At 37.4% G+C, this 19357-nt stretch overlaps 1 protein-coding gene across 2 annotated transcripts; it reads right to left on the bottom strand.

The window, feature by feature from the left end:
- Window positions 1–1680: 1680 nt before the first annotated feature.
- On the bottom strand, window positions 1681–19244 carry LOC109466676 (phosphorylase b kinase gamma catalytic chain, skeletal muscle/heart isoform-like). Of its 2 annotated transcripts, XM_019764418.1 has the most exons (13): window positions 18624–19244; window positions 15790–15950; window positions 15398–15452; window positions 14855–14920; window positions 14585–14657; window positions 13192–13282; window positions 12275–12365; window positions 9709–9738; window positions 8003–8126; window positions 7224–7307; window positions 5546–5599; window positions 2869–2910; window positions 1681–2188 (listed from the first exon to the last, which is right to left on the bottom strand). In XM_019764418.1, the coding sequence occupies exons 1-13, from the start codon at window positions 18731–18733 to the stop codon at window positions 1934–1936; spliced, it is 1236 nt and encodes a 411-aa protein (XP_019619977.1). In that variant the 5' UTR covers window positions 18734–19244; the 3' UTR covers window positions 1681–1933. The 2 variants fall into 2 exon arrangements, with proteins under 2 accessions (XP_019619977.1, XP_019619985.1); XM_019764426.1 differs by lacking the exon at window positions 5546–5599.
- Between the last annotated feature and the right edge of the window lie 113 nt (window positions 19245–19357).

Genomic DNA, 19357 nt, shown 5'->3' with positions numbered 1-19357 from the left:
TAACTTATCACATTCAAAACATTCTGATACACAAGTAATTAATTAACTTAGTTCACACATATACATGTATATATATCATTTTAAAATCAAGATACAGACATGCAATAAGGTCTGGACATGCTGTAAAATACATGATCTAAAAGGAAAACTATCCACAAAATGTACACAAGTTAGTCTTATTTTATACAAGTAAATAAGATGACTTAGGTAAAAGATAAGGATCTTGAATCCACTGATAAAATGTGTGCATAGAATACACTGCAACTTTTTATATAGGTAATACCATGAACACATACATGTATCTGTTCTTAGAAATAGGACCATGAAATTATTTGATAAAGAAAAACTGTGTGATTTAGAGAGGGGAGTTCACCAGATGACGGCTGGTCTAAAGCACTTTTAAAGGCGACCTTTTAGATAATCTTTCAGGGCCTTTTTATACATAATTTGATGCTTATACTACATGTACATCAGACAAACAAAACCCTTATTGGACAAGACATCTCCATACACTCAATACACTTAACGGCTTAGAAATTATGTGTACGTCACTTTCTGAGGTAAACATCTATAAAAGACTTGCAAAACTTCCATTTAGATACATGGCATTTGTTGACCTGTTTCCATTTATATTTCAATACATATAAGTTAGCTCTTTTTCACCCAATGTTCCACTGCATTGTAACAAGCAGAGTCTTAGTGTTGAGGAGAATGCTTAGTGTTTTAAAAGCTGGTGTTGACTGTATCTCTTTCTAACTGGACAATAGAGCTGCATACTTTGCTGTAACAAGAAACTTTACATGGAAAATGTCAGTTTCGCAAAAATACCTTTGAGTCTAGATCTCTAGTTGTCATTTTGGTTATTTCATTCAAAAAGCCTCGAGTAGGTTTTAGTTTTCATTCATACTAAGTTATTTTTAGCCATGAACCAAGTCATTTTCTAAGTTTTCCTTCTTCATTGTTCACTGTCAGGCAGCTACGTATACACTGACCAATTTTCTCTGAGACTTTTTAAATGCAATAGCTGTTGAAGCAACTGGTATTACATTGTATAATGTGCCATTTGCCAAATAGGTGACTTTTAAGCTTCTTCTATCAATAGCTCATTGCTGTCTCCATGGTTAGGCCGATGTATATTGGCATGGTGAGCTATATGTGCGCTGCAATGACTGCTTAACTGTGATATCCACTGGCATGCACTGACTTCACTCACTTCAAGCTCCAGTACCTTACAGCTCTGCCCAATCTGTCCATTGTAAAATTTGTACACTGTCATTGCCAACCAACATGGCTAATATATAAACCCTTTATATGCTGGACGGATAAAAACCTGGAAGTTGTTACGTAAATTTGAATCTGTGTACTTGTGTTGACACATGATACACACGCAAATTCACAGGACTATCTGTTCCAGGTTTAAACAGCCAGCATAGCAACTGTGACGTCATGTGCAAAAATAATCAAGGAGGTTAAATACAATTTAACCTCCTTGAAATAATTCAACCCTCATCAGTGCAGATTTCTTCCCTCCATGTTCCATACTGATGTCTTCTCACGGTGTGATAATGTGCAACAGAACTGTAAAGGAACGTGGCATTCCTTTTGTGGGATGTTCCCACATGCTTGTTGTCCGATGATGTGTCCTTGCATGGTACACGTACCATTCCAGTAGTGAGAGATAGTCATTCTGCATGTCCACTGATGAAATGAAGACTAACAAACCACAGACACTATGGATCAGCAGTCAGTATATCTGAAGACATCTGAAGACATGTTGGTCAAACCCATGTCTTCAAAATGCCACCGTTTTTTGTGGCATGTCGCTTCTTGAATCACTCCAGTAGTAAAAGTCATTTTGCATGTCCACTGATGATGAAATGATGACTAAAACCACAGATACTATGGATCAGCAGTGTATGGACCTTAACATCGGTCAAACCCATGTCTTCGAAATGTCCCCTTTTTTCGTGGCGTCCCGCTTGGGAAAGTTCTCGAACAGCGCGGCCCTGTTCTGGTCCTCTCCCTTCTTGACCCAGTGTCCGTATATCCTGAACGCGCAGCCGTCGATGACCCGGCGGATCCCCCGTACGCGGTACGGGTCCTCGGCGACGTTCTGGAACGTCAGGACCTGCTGACGGTTCAGCCCGGCCTGGAGTCTCTGCGTGGCACATACAGCAGCTATTGCAGCCTGGGAATAGGGTGATGAAACACAATTCATTTCTATTTACTAAATTTTCTGAAAGCTGCATAGCCCTATTCCATTCAAATTGTCAAGAGGGCCAAGACTACAGAGACAAACAAGCATTATTAATCCGTTCCGACAAACATGAGCGACAAACAAGTGTTGAAATTAACAAATAGCTAGAAAATGCTGGATTTTTCCAGCACTCAAATCTAAATGTACAAATGTATCTACAGTATCAATCTAATATATTCTGGTAGAAAACTTTGGATATTCCATCCCAAAGTGTCATAAGCTGATTGTTAAACACAGGATTCTTCCAGCATTCAAATTTACACGCATGTCTAGAATGATGATTTAATAGATATTCTTCAGTAACTCAGGATATCCCCTCAAAGTGTCACAGGCTGATAGTAAAGCCTTGTTTTTATCAGCCCTGATGCACAGGGTGAGGCTGCGGGGTGATCTTTATCATGATTGATCTACAAGCATTACATGTAGGTGCAGTAGAAGCTTTCAGTAATCCACGTAATGACCCACCATTATGTGTTTGCCTCTAACCCATAAAAGGTACATTTAAAAGACACCTACTGAGCAATGGTTAACTTGGTAGTAACTTCACGTGCTGGTAACACATTGACAGTCAAGACTGTTTCATTGATACAATCTAATCTATGTTGCCTTACCTTGAATTTGCTCTTTGCATCAAACTTGCCCTTTTCAGACGGCTAGAAATTACAGAGAAGATATAGGGTTAAGACAGCAATACAAGTATTTGCAGCAATTCTACACACGTTAGTACTAAGAAAATACTCCTTCAGATACAATGTATAATCACTTGTTTGGGAAGAATTCAGTTTTAGAGTTGTTCATTCTTCATGCTTTATATAGTCATGCTTGTATCTGTGGAAGACCTCGTAACATTAACAGTAGTGAACATTTGTGAAAAATGTCAAGTTGCACATCAAGTATACAGGCATACTTTACTTAACCATCAGAAAAGGTAGGGAAAAAAGTCACCATTTTAATTTGTTCAACATTATTTTCTTTCACATAATCTTAAATTTCTATCATCTATAATGGCAATTCACCTTTTTCTAAAAATTTGGGTCAGAAACCATTTACATGTAATTGAACAAACTTCTGATTTTCTTCAATCAGATAAAACCTAAACCTCAGTCTGTAGTACAGATTTCTGAAGCATCTCTGACATTGAGAGGTTAAATGTAAAAGCCAACATGATGCAGAGTGCATCCAACTCTGTAATTTTCCTTACTGTGTTGGGAATATCAATTGGAGGATTTCACATTGGAATTTCAATGTAGTGACCTGACCTACAAATTGCTTCTGATGTCTCCAAAAGGTCTTGCTATGATAACTCAGGGCATGAAATTGACGAACATGTTTTTTCTTTAATTTTCCCATAGGACTGAATGATTGTTCAGTGCTGTAGACTTTTAATCTAAATTTTTCTAAATCCCGGTAGTGAGTGTTTCTTTGTATTTTCTATTTATCATTGCAAAATTCTAGAATTAGACTTCTTGATAAATTTTTCCTTAATAAAACTTGTCTAGTACTAGAACTACTGGTAGTACAAGACCATGTATTTCCTAAAACATAACTATCATGTGTACTAATAAATTTCACACATAATATGTTAGAACTTCAGTTCAAACTGGATGAATTGAGATAATTTCTAGTACTCCAAATTTCTGGTAAATCTAAGTACAAGTTCTAAGATAAACTGTTAGTCCATGCTTTCAACTTTTCATCTTAATCATTGCTCTAGATGGTACAGTACAAAGAACAACTTATGCCCTAGGTAATACATGTAACAGTGTAACATATAATACATTCAAGAAGACTTATATTAGTACTGCATGCAACATTCAGCAAGACAATGTCAGTAGTCATGCAGGATGCATGCAGCATTCTCATGTTTGAAGTTTGGACTCAAAATCTACTGTAAGTATACTCACAATAAGGGAACATAAAATGACAGCACATGGAACAAAGAAACAGAGGGGAATAAACTTATGTGGAAATAGCGGACTCCCTTTTTAAAAATCAATGTACCATCTTTTGTAAGAAATACAGAATGCAAACTCATGTGATGCATCTAACATGAGTTTGCACATTGTTTTTTTTTTTCTTCTTCATTGGAAATTGTTACAAAATTTCAAGTGTAATCTAGTATACATCACTTCAGCAGCTGAAAAAGGTTTTGAGTCATTTGACATAGATAGACTTTCTCTAGGTCTGTCATGGTTGTTTTTTCTCAAATGTACCGACTTCATTAGTGAAGAGGTCTAGTTTCACAAGATTATAATCAGTGCTCTACTCAACAATCATGAGTTTGCATAATTGCAACAGCTAGAAGACGGAGGAGCTTAAAAGGGAGTCTGCCATCTCCACGTAAGCCTATCCCTCTCTGACAATAAAACATTTTACAGCTAAAACAATGTCTACAACTACATCTACTACTAGTATATACTACAAATCATAAATTAAAAGCAATTGTTCGTCATTGCAGTAATATACTGTCAAATTTAAGTACATGTTCATGTAAAGCACATGTACATACATGTATTAGATTGTCTCATTGGGACTGGTTCATATATCTGGACACAACAATGACATTGAAAACTACCAAAACATCCATACTTCTTTCTAAAATCCACTAGAATTCTAGTCACCTTCAACACCAAAACTAGCAAAGTTCAAGCATGCAACACATAGCCAAACACTATCTCTGTAACCTTATGCCACAAGTACATCACATATTGAGGGCAGAAATTATCATAAAAAGCAAAAGGGCTTTTGGCTCGGCTCCAGAAAAAGGTGTTAATTCAGACTGAATCATTCCACAGAGTGTAGTTTCTGAGTACACAGTACACATTCATTTAGATAATTTCTACACAACAACCAGATGCTAGTACCACGGACAGCACCAAATCCTGTTCTTGGTCTTAGAAAATCTTTTAAACATTTATTCAATATAATCTGGTTTTATATACATGTCATACTATATTCTTTCTCAAAGAGCCATTCCAAATATCTTTTCCTTGATACATTATTTGAAGGTATGTTATTACTTGATAACACCTCCTGACCACATGCAAGCAACATGCCCATCCTTTCATTCTTTCATCCAGCTCATTACTAGTAACCATGCATGCTCTAGAGTTGCTGTGGAAAGTGGAAGTGAAAGCTACAGAAAAGGGTGAGCTTTAGAAGACATTGCTGTGTCCAGATGTAACCAGCCATACCATTGGTTAATTTTGCACTGCATGGTTGTTAGAGAGAGCATGATTGGGCAGTGGGATCAGATCACACATCGAAAAGAACAGCTGAGAGGACTACCGTTTTTCTGGGACTGCGAGATTTCCGCAAGCGCTTCTCAGCCCAAACTGCGTACTAAAGAAGACACCATGCAGGAGAGATCCATCAAACAAGCAGTAATAAACAAGCAAAAACGGGAGGTGACAAACTATGAGCCAGACCAAGGCATACAAACTGTACAATATGGTTTAACAGTTAATGTTGTAGTCTGCTATAATACACATGTATCAAGAGTACACAGCCAAGGTGTCTTTAAAAGTACTGCTTTGTTTTGACATGATAACAGAAGTGTTAGAAATATTAGAAGGCTTGGATGCTTTAAACATGAAATCAGTTTCATCTTTCCCTAGCAATCATAACTTCATAATTTCTGCTTTGAATCCTGTAAGATTAGTGTGCACAAAGAAACAACAAGCTTAAGGCAGCATGTATCAAATAAAACAGCATACTTTAGCCACTTGTAAGTTATAGGCAAGACAGAAAATATTGTTCGATGTTGTTCATTTTAACCTCCTCACCTTAACATTTTAACAGTGTAATAAAAATAAAAATGAAAGATGTTGTCAGGAGACTTCTCCCTCAAGCTACAATGGATCACCCCTAGACATGTCAATGTTGATTTGACACCTTTTAGGGACAATCCATTGTTGCATGTAGGAAGCGGATTGCGAGGAATTTCAGTCAGTTTGATATGTATGATTATTATTGTATGAAGTTTGTATCACAATCATGATCATAGCCATTGGTCTGATTCATAGAGAAATCATACATAAAAACATAAAAGTTAACAGTCATTGATGGTCTTTCAAGACATAGAAGACAGTTTCTTTGGATCATGCGAGAATGCTGTAGAAGTGTCTCCTGTCTTTTGTCAATCACACATGCTGCATGCTTACATGACATTAGACATGATTACCGGTACATAATAACGGACAGGGGTGCCTGCAATTTTCTTTCTGAGCAGAGGTTGGACTTGTTTTGGACATTTTGGGGCATTCTGTTAGGCTTTCTATTTTGTCAGCTTTTCTATGGTTTGGCCAGTATAAGAAAAAGCTGACGTGTAGAAAGTCCAACAATGTACAGATACATCAAATTATCCATAATAGTAGTAGATCTTATTGCCTGTGATGAATTTCTAAAGACAGCTGTTATGTGAAATTTGTTTGAATACTGTAATAGGCACCCCTGTAAGTTTAGAGTTAGGCTAGTATAATTAGTAAGGAACTTGCAATTTACTGGGAAAAATCTACTTTGCAGCGCATACAAGTATGGGGGCATATATCGATCAAAAGCTTCCAGCCTCCTGTGGTTTCAAAGCATTAGTGCATGACATTGTTATTTTACACACCGTAGGGTATAATTTGTTGCTACACGTGCAAAGTAAGTCTTCTGAATCACTAGGCCGTGGATATAATCATATTTGCGTTTGCCGTTCCGTTGATTTTAATCTATAAAGCATAATCAACCCTGATGAAGCAACTACGCATTGCCTGGAAATATATGTTGTTAAACAATGAAACAAAACATTGAAATTCAGTAAGCTTTGTTCAAGGCAGTTGTGCTAACCATAGAAGCATAATAATATCTTATAGCAACTACCGGTATTGTGGATAACTAGCTATAAAACATGACTGATTTTGTATGATTGTTTTAATTATACCAGTACTTGCAGTCATGCCAACATGCAATAAAGTCTTACCTCGATGCTTTCAAAAAAAGGATGTTGAAGAGCTTGCTCAGCTGTGAATCTATTTTTAGGGTCTACAATTAGGAGGTGGGAGATCTGAAAGGGAGAATCACACACTCAGTCAGTTAGAAAACTGGATCATACATGACTAGAGGAGGAAATCTTTGGTGCATGAAGGGCGAGTAGGGCAGTAACAAAAGGACACTGTGCTCTGATAACAAGATTGTAGTATAGAGGCTTGTGTATTTGCAGAAAGTATTTCCAAATTTTGGCTCTTCTGCAATATTGCAGAGCACTTAAAAAAAGTATTTCGACCACTGCAGTTATCAACTTTTCTGTACATTAAGTGTAAGTATTGAATACCAATTGTAACACAATTTCAGACAGTCGATGTGTGTAATTTGAATACAATTATTGATAAATTCTGACACAGAAATTTGTCCTAACTTTATTAGGTACAATGTAGTTGTTGATGATCTCACCAGTGTCACTGACGAAAACTAGTGGATGCTACCTGAAACATCTGACCATTTTTGGAATACATATCAATATTTTTACTGGCTTAACATTCTTCAAATCCTATTACTTCAATGTCCACCAGCCAATGTTTACCGGATGTGTGTGAGATACATGTACACTTGTTTCCTCCCACTCCAATTTTGGGTGCTCCTAGGTTAACACATACATTGTACACCCAGTATTTTGAGCCCTGCACATCAATATCTTTACTGGCTTAACATCCTTCAAATCCTATTACTTAAATGTGTCTACCAGCCCCTTCCCCTGCGTACCAGGTCCTTGGACGTGTGAGATATATCCTCCCACTCCGGCCCGTCGAAGTTGTAGTTCCCCTCCATGATGTTCCTCAGCAGCATCATCTGTTTGCGATGCCAGAACGGCGGCTGGCCGGCCAACCTGATGGAACACAACAAGACTCAACTGTCAGTACAGGTTCTGTTCTAACAACCATACAGTCCGGTCTTACGCAGCTTGTACTTACATGTACAAAACTGGTGCGTTACGCCTAAAAGCGGTTTACCGGTTATGCGAAACAAACAAACATTTACTGCCTCCCAGTAGAAGGAATTTAGTAATGTCAATCCAATTGGAGCTTGCTGAAGAGCTAATCTTCCACTGGTTGTGACAGAGAAGACAGACTCTTTGTACAGTATTTACAGGTTAACTGTACTGGGTTAATTCCTCTAGTCTAGGTCTTTTTGACAAGCACAATGAACAGTGGACCACATCCTGTCCTAAGCACTGCGACCCTTTCCAGTAGCGTGCCTGTTGGCTTAGTGGCAACAGACGGGATTCGAACTCTCAACCTCAGGCAGGGTCACTAACCAGTGGACTATGCTGTCTACAAAACTGCAGGCTGGTAGAATATGAAACTGTCATAAATGTTATCTACAATACTACAGGTCGAATGATCCCTGTTTTATTCTTCGGCCGTATGGTGTTCCAATGATATTTTTAGCCTTAAAACCGAGTTCAATTTGCAGTATAATACATCATGTAGAAGGTTATGAGATAGCAGTAATACCGGTATAATACAGTATCACTGGGTTCCAGCTTTGCTTTTCAATCTCTGAACTTGAATCATATCAGCTTCTAGTGTTGCCTTGTTACAAGTGTAAGGCAAAGCGCAGCTAATGTCAATGTTTGCTCTTGTACTAAGTTGTAGGTAACCACAAGGGTTTGTCAAGCTTGGTATGCTTTAACTCATCAGAAACCTGGACACAGTCAAGTATTGTTGATAAACGTACACTTGGTGTAACATTTATCATTTCAAACCTAACTTACCTTTTAAAAATCTAATGATCATTGGATTTTCCACCTGACAAATTCCAATGCTTGCAAGTTTTAACTTCAAGGGTTGCAGTCAGTCAGGTCTACTGTAGACACTTGCACTAAGCTTGTCTATTTTTATCCAGTACTTCAAAAGAGTTTAGTCCACTAATTAGCAACCTACTGAGAACCATTCTCCTTCAAATGGGTGGGTTGTGGTAGCCGGCACATTGTTAAGGTTATCGGTAGCATGATCAGCAAATCTAAAGGTTTTAGTCCTGTCTCCAGGGTCCTGTCTCCTTTTGAAGACTACCCACATCGATGCTAGGTTTCCAACAGTGTAACAGTAATAGGTACATTGTACTAATGCTTTGCTTTTAAAGTACAACGTGACCAGAATGAACTTGAATTTGATGCACTTTGACACAGTTGAGAAACTGTCTGCTCAATGGCACAAAGAAATGAAAAATGGCATAATCATTGGTCACAAATTTAGTTCAATTTACCCGGACCCAGACAAAAGCAATCATGATCATTTCCAATTCTTCGTCATTTCTCTATATATAGTACATGTATTACGACAGCGTATCAAGGTTTACACATGAGGTACAAGTACACTTGAGATTGTCTTACCAAGTTCCCAGGTATGACTTAATTACATGCATGCATGCTTTGCTAGAGTCTGAAATTTAAGTAATGGGATACTTACAATGTGTACATGATCACACCACATGCCCACCTAGAAATAGAAGAAGACCAAATAAATATCCATTAGCAAAAATCCTATGGAAAACTTACAAAGATCAGGAAATTAAACATATCCTCACTCCTCAATAATTCATTTCGGGATCCCCAAAAATTGCCTTTTTCTAAAGCAGTAGCAACACATTACTGGAAAAGAGTTACCAATAAACCTTTTCCCTAGTATCACTGTTTGTATGACCTTCCAGTCATATTTTTATGCATAGCCTGAAGTCATATTTTACATGCATACGCATGAAATCAAACCACAATCCCCAGACTGATAGATTTTTAGTGACGTGGCTATAAAAGGCTTAGTTTGAAAGTGCATCAATTTTTGATGAACCGGCCACACCTGTACTTTACTCTGGTATGACCTCTAGACAGAAACATGCAGGTGAAATCACTGCCACAAAATCAATGAAATGACTCTTGCATAACAATACAAATAGTTTATTCCTAACACTAAATGAAAATTACAACTTCTATAAAACAGTAATGTACATAATCATAGAGAATTCAATGAATATAATGTACGATTAGTAAGTTAAGGCTAAAATAATATCCAGCACTCATGCATTCTACATGTATTTGTATATAGATGGGAGATTTTAGAAAATCTTTCTGAGTTATATAGAAAGAAAACTAGATTTGACCTCATTCTTGAATGGAATAAGCAATATACATGTAAGCAATATTAAAACTAGCCTCAACCAATGATGTACATGTACAAAGATCATGTACATGTAATATGCTATGTCATATGTGTTAGGACAACCTGAATGCAAAGCATTGCCAATATTCTTATCTAAATAGAACCGACAGTCTAAGACTGAGAACCACATTTACCACAACAAGCATATACATTGCAAGCAATGAAGCACACCTACAAATGTACACATGGTAAACTCTAGATTAAGACCCTCCTATCGTCCTTCAACAATCCAACAGAATACTTACACGGCATACTCAATGTCCTCCCGGTAACTACACGATATTTCGCTACTTGTCACAACCATCACAAGTGTACCACACTTGGCATGATCACATGGAATAACCAGAAAAATTTTCTACCGCCCCTCAACAGTGTGGATCACTCTGGGGAATATGTGGTATGGAAATGGACACGTCCACGTGTGTGTGGCTCTCATTACTGATGCACGGAAGTGTGGCTGACGCAGGGATTTGATTGATCGTTTGATGGTTACATAACGGTAACTAACAGGGCTGGAAAGACTGCTCACTTTGCAAATGAATGTTTTTCCTGCTGCCTAACTCTGTAACTAATAGTGTGCTAATGGTTAAAATTTGAGTGGTTGGAAGATGATGAAAAATAGTGAACACTGAATTATTTCACAATTTGACACATAACACAAGATTATCAAAATCTAAATGCAGATATAGATGTCATGTTCATTTGATTACTCAACAACTATTACAGTCCAGGAATTTTAACTAAATGTTGACAACTGATAAGCACACAAAAAAACGCTGCTTGTTTTGTATCGTAGGCTGGTTTGAGCTATTTATGGGTAGTACCCAAAAATACAGAAACTCCTCAAATACCTTGCTTTGGGGCTATTTCAAATACTTTTTAAAGTTTGAAGTGATATCAAAAATGTCCTAAGAAATGGCAAAAAAAATATCAAACAGATGTCCTCATCCAGAAACAAAATTGTTTTGCCACCCAGAAATTGCATTGGGTGCCACATGATGGACTCTCACACATGCCACGTACACCACGTACAGATTGTAAGTTAGGAGTTTTGAGCCCTGCACTCATACAGGCCGATAACTCCCAGACCTACTCAGGGTGACCGTACGTGTAGTCCCAGGGGCACGGTGGGTAGAAATTACCTGGCAGTACAGATTAACTACATCAGACTGGATGGACAGGACTGTCATTTTATCATTATCAGGACTGGGGATCTCATCTATGCAGCACAGTCTGGTACATTTGAGAAATATTTCAAATGATACACACAACAAAAAAGAGTTTGCTTTTGGAGCTTTTGAAACTCGCTTGTCTCAATATCACTGCGTTACATTTGTATTTTCCCTTTCTAGGAGAAATTTCTTTGACCAATCATAACTCTGTGTTACTGAACAGTTATGTGTTTGTAACTATTGGATAGCTTTGAACTTAAGTTGAAAATGGCCTGATGAATATGTAAATGCAATGTGCAATATTTTCTTTGCAAAAACAACATCACAAAGGCTTACTAATAATGATGGTAGAATTTGCCAATCTTTAAAAATCTATAACTTAGTAACCAATACAGAAATCATAGTTTCATTTTATGGACAGGCCTATTTTCTATAGTTTACTGAATATGATTTTAAAGACTCTGGAAGGTAACAATACTGCGCTTCAGTGGGATCTTTAACGATAATGTACCACCTGTGTTCATTTAGCTGGGTTTACAACGAGGCCTGACCAAAAGCTTTCATCCAGGATTTATTCCAGGCCTGAAACACCAAGGTTTAGCTGTTAGTTTCTGCTGGAATAAAGATTTTTAAAACAATCTACTTACATGTCGACCTCCTTGCCGTAGCCAGCAAACCCTTCTATCATGGAGCACTTTAAAACCTCGGGTGCGAGGTAGCCTGGAGTTCCACATAGCTCTGCAACACAACAGGAACATTTACAGTTATTACGGCTGACATTTTCTTACCCTGGCATTACTGCCAAGCCTACTAAGGGATATCTCATAGGATATTGGGGTTTTTGAAATCTCATACTGCAAAAATGAAAAAGAGAAAGCTGTCATACCTGATAATCTTCTTTGGAATATACCAGAAATCATAAATTTAGACCATTTGGCACCCATCTTTTACATGTATTCAACACACACACATCTAACTTTGATAGTCAGTTGCCGCCTCTTATGTAAAGGATTAAAGTTTAACCTTCTTTTTTTTTACATAACACAGCAAAGTTGGACAATTCTAACCCCTTTGACAAAGCAATGCAAACAAGACAGCACATGCCGCAGTATGCATGCATGTTCCAATGTACACTGCTGTATGCACTGTCACCTAGTTAAACAAGTACAAAATGTACCATACATTAAGTAAATAAAAAGGCACGTGAAGGAACAATGACCGTACGGGGACATTTTGATGGCAGAAAAAAGGCGATTGAAAATGAAGCTAGGAGAATGGATAAAAATTATATTAGGCACTGGCAAATTCTCTTTCAAACACCAAAAAATGAAAAAGGTTCCTGAAAATGTAAAAAAATTTCTTAATGAAAGGGCAAAAAGTTTCCAATGTTACAATTATTTGGGGGGACATTTCAAAAGGTTGGGACCATTCTTAAAATGCCTAAAAACATTGCTTCTCAAGTCACTTAAGGATGGCAACACATACAATTTGGATAATACCTATTCAATATGTGGTCAACTGCTATTCATATTTTCACACGACATAAAAAGGAAATGTAACAAACCTTTTAGTAGCTCTCCTTCTTTCAGTCTGACTGCAAAGCCAAAGTCAGACACCTTGATCTCTAACTTCCCTTGAATTAGGATATTTTCCGGCTGTGAAGAAAAAGACATCAAAACAGAAGGAAAAGAAATTAAAACAGAGTAGTTTTCATCAAAGAATATTGCCACGTAGCAAGCAGGAGCCATAGCTCCATATTGTACAGGTGTTTCAACAGTGATTGTCAAGTGCCGGCTTGTCACATGGGACCACATGTGCTCCTACATTGTAACAATAACTTGATTGACAGTTGCGTTGTTTCGTGGTTAGACAGAACAAAGGCGCCGTCCTGTACTTAATTAACATATGTCAACAGTGCTATACTATAGTAAATGATTGTCAAGTTCAAAGTACATGTACAGTTTGGCCTTACTCCGGGTACTACAGTCAAGTGGTAGAAATACTTTTTTCATTGTTCTGTATTGCAGAATGTCAAAATTTTTGCTCTGCAGTTCAGAAATACCTTCTGCAAATGTCTAGACCTAAACCCATGGCATATACAAAATTGCATGTTGGCTAACATTTTACATACATGAAAAATTACTAGACAGTATATACAGTCACATGGACAAGCTCACACATAGACATAGACAATATTATGTCAACACCATTGAGCCCCTAGCCTCATTTTTTTTAGCTTGCAGAATTGCAGGTTGTCTAGTTTTTCTTTTGCAATATTGAAAATGTCTCCACAAAATGCATATTGCAGGTGAGTATTTCTACCACTGTGCTACGTTTTGTATGTGTGCTCTTAAGTTAGATTGACAGTTGGCTTATTTTGTTGCTAGACAGCACCTAAGCACCTCCCAGCCCTTAATGAACATATGTAAACACAGTGGTTTGAACTATGATAAAAGAGTCCAGAGTACAGACCCCTCACATGGCACTACATGCGGCTCTAGCACATTGTTTGACAGTCATGATGTTTTGTTGCTATCTCGGTAACTCTCAAAAGCACCATCTAGCAATCAGTACAAGGAATGCAGTGCCCTTGTCAGGTTTTTTAAAGCACCTAATATATTATATAGATGAGTGAGCACAAAGGGTACAAAGGTCCAGGCCAACACACTACAGGTCATATCCAAGTGTAGTTGGCCGTCAGTGCACAAATCTGTGACTGCAAACTGCTAAGTGATAACAATGGTTTACTCTCCCAGAAAATTGTTTCTTTGACAAACCAACTAACATTAAAACAATATTCTCAGCTAAATCTAAGATGAACTAATAAGGTCTAGTTAAGCTGTACTAGGTAGTACAAATGTACATGGGGCAACATACCATTTAAAACATACAATCAAAACGTGTTTGTAAAATGTAAGCACATACTGTAAAGTACAGAAGAGAGAGTGACACGTTACCTTAAGGTCTCTATGTACAATGTTTAACTCATGGAGAAACTGGACCACTTCAAACAGTTGTCTCATCACAAATCTGTGGGAAACAATACAAAAAACATACTGTAATTCACTAGCAAAATTTCACAGTCTGAGAAAAATGGTGGTGAAAAAAATCAAGAATTACACAATTTACAATAGTATTATTAGTTGGATTGGAATTTTGCATTTGTACTTGAATGTGTAACAAAATTTGCCAAAGTATGTCTTTAGCAAACTTGAGATTTCGCCTACCGAGTTTCCCGTTCACTCAGCTCCACCACTTCTGTCAGGTAGTCAAACAGTTCTCCTCCTTTGATGCTGGAAGAAAAATGTGTTTACCTGATGAATACAATTACACACATGGTAAAAAAACAAACATTACATTATACATTTCTGTTTTCTTTAGTCAGGACAGACCAGATCAGTCACTAGCACTGCTTTACAGTGGTACCCTGGACATCCATGAAGATACAAATAAAATGCAAGAGAAAATAATTAAACTTGCAATACTAGAAATTAAACTCAGCAGTAAATCCATATTACGTGACCTGAATCATACATGTAATTGATATTCCGTGCCATGTCAGAAGGTCACAGGTCAGCTATGTTCTTCAGTAACTCATCCTTGCTTAAACCTTTCCAGGCAAATGCTCCCATGTGACTGGCCACTTTGTAATGGACCAAACAGATGTCTCACATTTTGTGACTAAAGTATTCATTGAAAACATTTTACATGCATATACATGTTATCCATTAGACAATTGTGATGATACTGCCATAGTCAGCCATACTCACAGTTCAAACACCAGGAAGATGAAGGTGGTACACTCAAACACATCCACTAGCTGAACTGTTGGACAGAAGAGAGAAAATGAGAAAATCACATTTAAGTTAGTACTTGACTCTGAGAGCATAAACTTCTGCTGATAGCATTATAGAGTTATCTTTAAACTAAAGCAGTTTGAAGGAAAGCTGCTATAGGAATTTCTCACCATTTAAATGCATCTTTCTGTTTACAAGAAAAAACTAAAATACTGTGGGTTTTCTTAAACTATTTTAGTCAATGCTAGCAAATCTAGGAACAATTTGTTCATTTTACTAGGATTTCCATTAGCATTACATGTTTTTTACACTGTTCTTCTGGGAGTTTGCTACTATAAAATAAATAATAACCAAAAACGTCTTACTGATATTTGCGTTTCTGGAGACCGTCTGTAGAATGGCAACTTCCTTCATGACAGAGTCCCTGTCTTCTGTCCAGTTCTGTTCCGTCACATCTATAATCTTCACTGCAAACTCCTGCTGGTCGGTTTTCCTCACACACCTCCGGACTACACTGCTCAATCCCCTGAAATTCAGTATAAACAATTGTTGTCATAACACTACTAGTACATGTTAGTAAGTAGCTAGTACAGTAGATCATGAAATACTGACTGAAGTTGTTGTTTACTTTTGCTATAATAGCATTACAGACAATGTGTATCAAGAAGTGCTATACACTCAAATTACTTGTACAGGTTCAGCTGCTATTATTATGTGTAAACAAATTTTGTGAACTATCTAATTATGAACAAGGCAACGATATGCCAATCACGAAATGTGTATTTGTCAATTTCTACTGAACATTACAGTTATAACTTAATTTGTCATTTTCCACTCATCATAGATTTTTTTCTTTCTGTCTGATTATGATAAGTCTTCTAATTTTCCACTCAAATGTCATCAAGTAAAACATTATAGCTGTAATGAGTCTTAATTACATTATGCCACAATTTCTGCCCAATTAGATGTGCTAAATTTAGACACAGATGAGATCTACCACTGTGAGTGTGACAGCGAACACAGCATAAGTATCAATATAATGATTGGAATAACTGCAGCAAAATTTCATTACTACTTAACTACATGTATGTTATTAGGTTCATTATTAAGTACCCTGAGAATACTTTGGACAGTTAATTTAATAAGCATATCACTTTCAAAGGAGGGAAGGCTTTTGACAACAATGACAAGAAAGATGATGTTGACCTGAAATGACCCCCAGGCTGTTGGAAATAACTGCAGTGGTCGAAATACTTTTTTTCAGTGCTCTGCAATATTGCAGAAGAGTAAAAATTTTGTTCTGCAATTTGGAAATACTTTCTGCAAATACACAAGCCTCCATACTACAATCTTGCAGGTTTATAAGCATGGACTATTGATTCATATGCAAATTAGTGAAGACAAATTTTTGGAAGTCCAAAAAGAAACAAAAGATAGACAAGTCAAGACAAGGTTGATGCAAATTAGTGAAGAAGGTCCTGTTGTTTCAGAACAAACAGTTGTCTGTCCTTGGGGCCAAGAGCGCCAAATTCCAAGTGCCAATTTTACCTGCTGCAAAATTGCAGATTGTATGAATTTTTCTTCTGCAATCTTGAAAATCTATCTGCAGATTGCAGACTGCAGACAGGTATTTCGAACACTGAACTGTGTTCATAGTTGGCACTGTTCCCTGCATCAAATTTCACAATCACAATAGCAACGATCCTTTTTTTGGAAGCATAAAACAGGACCTTCTGGCCTGACTATACTGCTCATATCTAGTTGTAGACGTTACGTAGTGCAACATGCTCGACTAGACTGTAGCTTCAGTCATTGTACTGAGAGTCAATGAACTGATGTATTAGAATAAATTTATGATCCAATGGTATACCTACATGTACCTATATGTATAGATTTGCTGATTGTTTTGTTATAAATACTATAAATATAGTAATTACCAAACATGCTTCTGGAACATTATGAATTCGAAGAGGGTTTTTCTATAATGATAAAATGACGACACAAAGAAAACCAATAAATCAATCATGAAGAAAAAAATGACAGAAGCAATACTCTGATAGCTGTGTAAGCATGTAACCTACACCGTGTTGTTGGTAACAGCTTTGAGAAAAGGCTGCAATTACAATGTATTCATCATCAGCATGTATTCAACCTGCTCTGCAAAACCAGGTCAGGAAAACAACACACTGTCCCAACTTGTAGGACACAACATACACACTGTCCCTACAAGTAGGTCACTGATCTATTTTACAAACTGCCCAAAATATCTCTATTCAGATTCTGCTATTGGATGATTTACTTATAAAGTGTAACTCTTGAAAATCTTATACTACAGATAATCTGTAATGACCTCTTGTATGAAAGGACAGTCAATCATTAATTGAAATTGTAAAGTTAACCATATTTACACATACACAATACAGGCCAAACAATGTTACTGTAGTTAGAATTAGATACAGGTATTTACGTGCTCAACAATTTTTTTTTTTTTTACAAAAAGATGTGACCATGAAATTTCAATTCAGTGGCATGATTTGCATTAAATCACTGCCAACTACTGAATAACAACTATGAACTGTAAACACTGGGGTCAAACTGAACCAACTGTGCACACAACGTTTAGACCAAAACATGCTTCAATTCCAATTTTTACCGTTGTCATCAGAGTGTTAGCAAATGGATTCTAAATGGAATAGAAATACAGAAACTGAACCAAGTCATCAGATGAAGTAAAAAGGTTAATAATGAAGGATGTAATACATGATTTTTGTAGAGTAGAGCAGAATCTTCAAGGAACTGTGGAAGTTTCGTCCGCTCTTCTGTGGTCTCTGTGAATTATGATGTGAATCATGTAGCTGTATACACCCTGGGTACTTTTCCATGTATTTTTCCAGTCTTGCTGAAGGTTTTACATTCAGAGCAATAACCACTTCTTATTTAGAATTGGCAATGCAAAAACGCACGACCAAACCTTAAGAATTTGTTTGTGACTTTAAACAAGCTTCTATGTGTCTATTTATGAATCTAGTTTTCTTCTTGTAAAATTTTCCATAAAATCATCCTAAAAATGTAAAATTCCATCACATGACCAGATGACACACGGTAAAGTTGTCCGGGTGGCACCACCCATGCCACACCCCTTTCCTACCCCCGGCCCCTCATGTAGGTCACACTCAACAACACAAGACACAACACTCACCTTCCTAGCACCTCCTTGGGTTCATACTTGGCGTAGAACTCCTTGGCATCCGACTCCTCGGGTAGATCGTCGTACATTTCTCGTGTCATGGCGTGGTGGTCTTCAGTCATGGGACCGGAACAGCAACAGACAACACCGGGAAAGACAACGCTTGTCCACTTGGAAAAATTATTGACTCACGATTTTCTAACCGTTGGTCTCTAATTCTAAACCATCACTCGATCAATCTATGAAAGATTTGACCACTTGTAGGACCTTGCCAAGTTGGAAAAACACGTCTTGCACAGCGACAAACGTTGTCTTGAGCTGTGGCCGCCCAGAACTAGGGAGCCTCACGATCTCAGCTCCGATATACTCACAAAGAATACCTTGTTTCCAACAGGACATCGACGTACAAAGTGTAACATCGAATATCAGCCACGTCCACCACGGAAAATCTCACTGTCAGTCGCCTGTTTCGACGACAATACAGTTCTAGAGCTGTCTCTGGTCCAGTGTACAGGAATGGGTCAGTGAGAAGGCCGAACGCGAGCCAAAACTGACGGAAACATTCTTCCAACGCTTCTCATATATCACTTCACGCCCGCCATTTCTGTCAGGCCTCTATAAGGTCACAAGGTCACCTGAGGATAGAAGCTTGGCAAATTTTTCTCTTCAGACGACAATTTTATCGAAGTTAAGCCAAATTTATAAGATGTTATTATAATCAAAATCCTGAGATTGAAGGGTTTGTA

This window comes from Branchiostoma belcheri, unplaced genomic scaffold, assembly GCF_001625305.1.
Source record: "Branchiostoma belcheri isolate BF01 breed outbred unplaced genomic scaffold, Haploidv18h27 scaffold1, whole genome shotgun sequence".
NCBI lineage: Eukaryota > Metazoa > Chordata > Leptocardii > Amphioxiformes > Branchiostomatidae > Branchiostoma > Branchiostoma belcheri.
The sequence above is the reverse complement of the archived record's forward strand: the minus strand, read 5'-3'. Positions and strand labels throughout refer to the sequence as shown.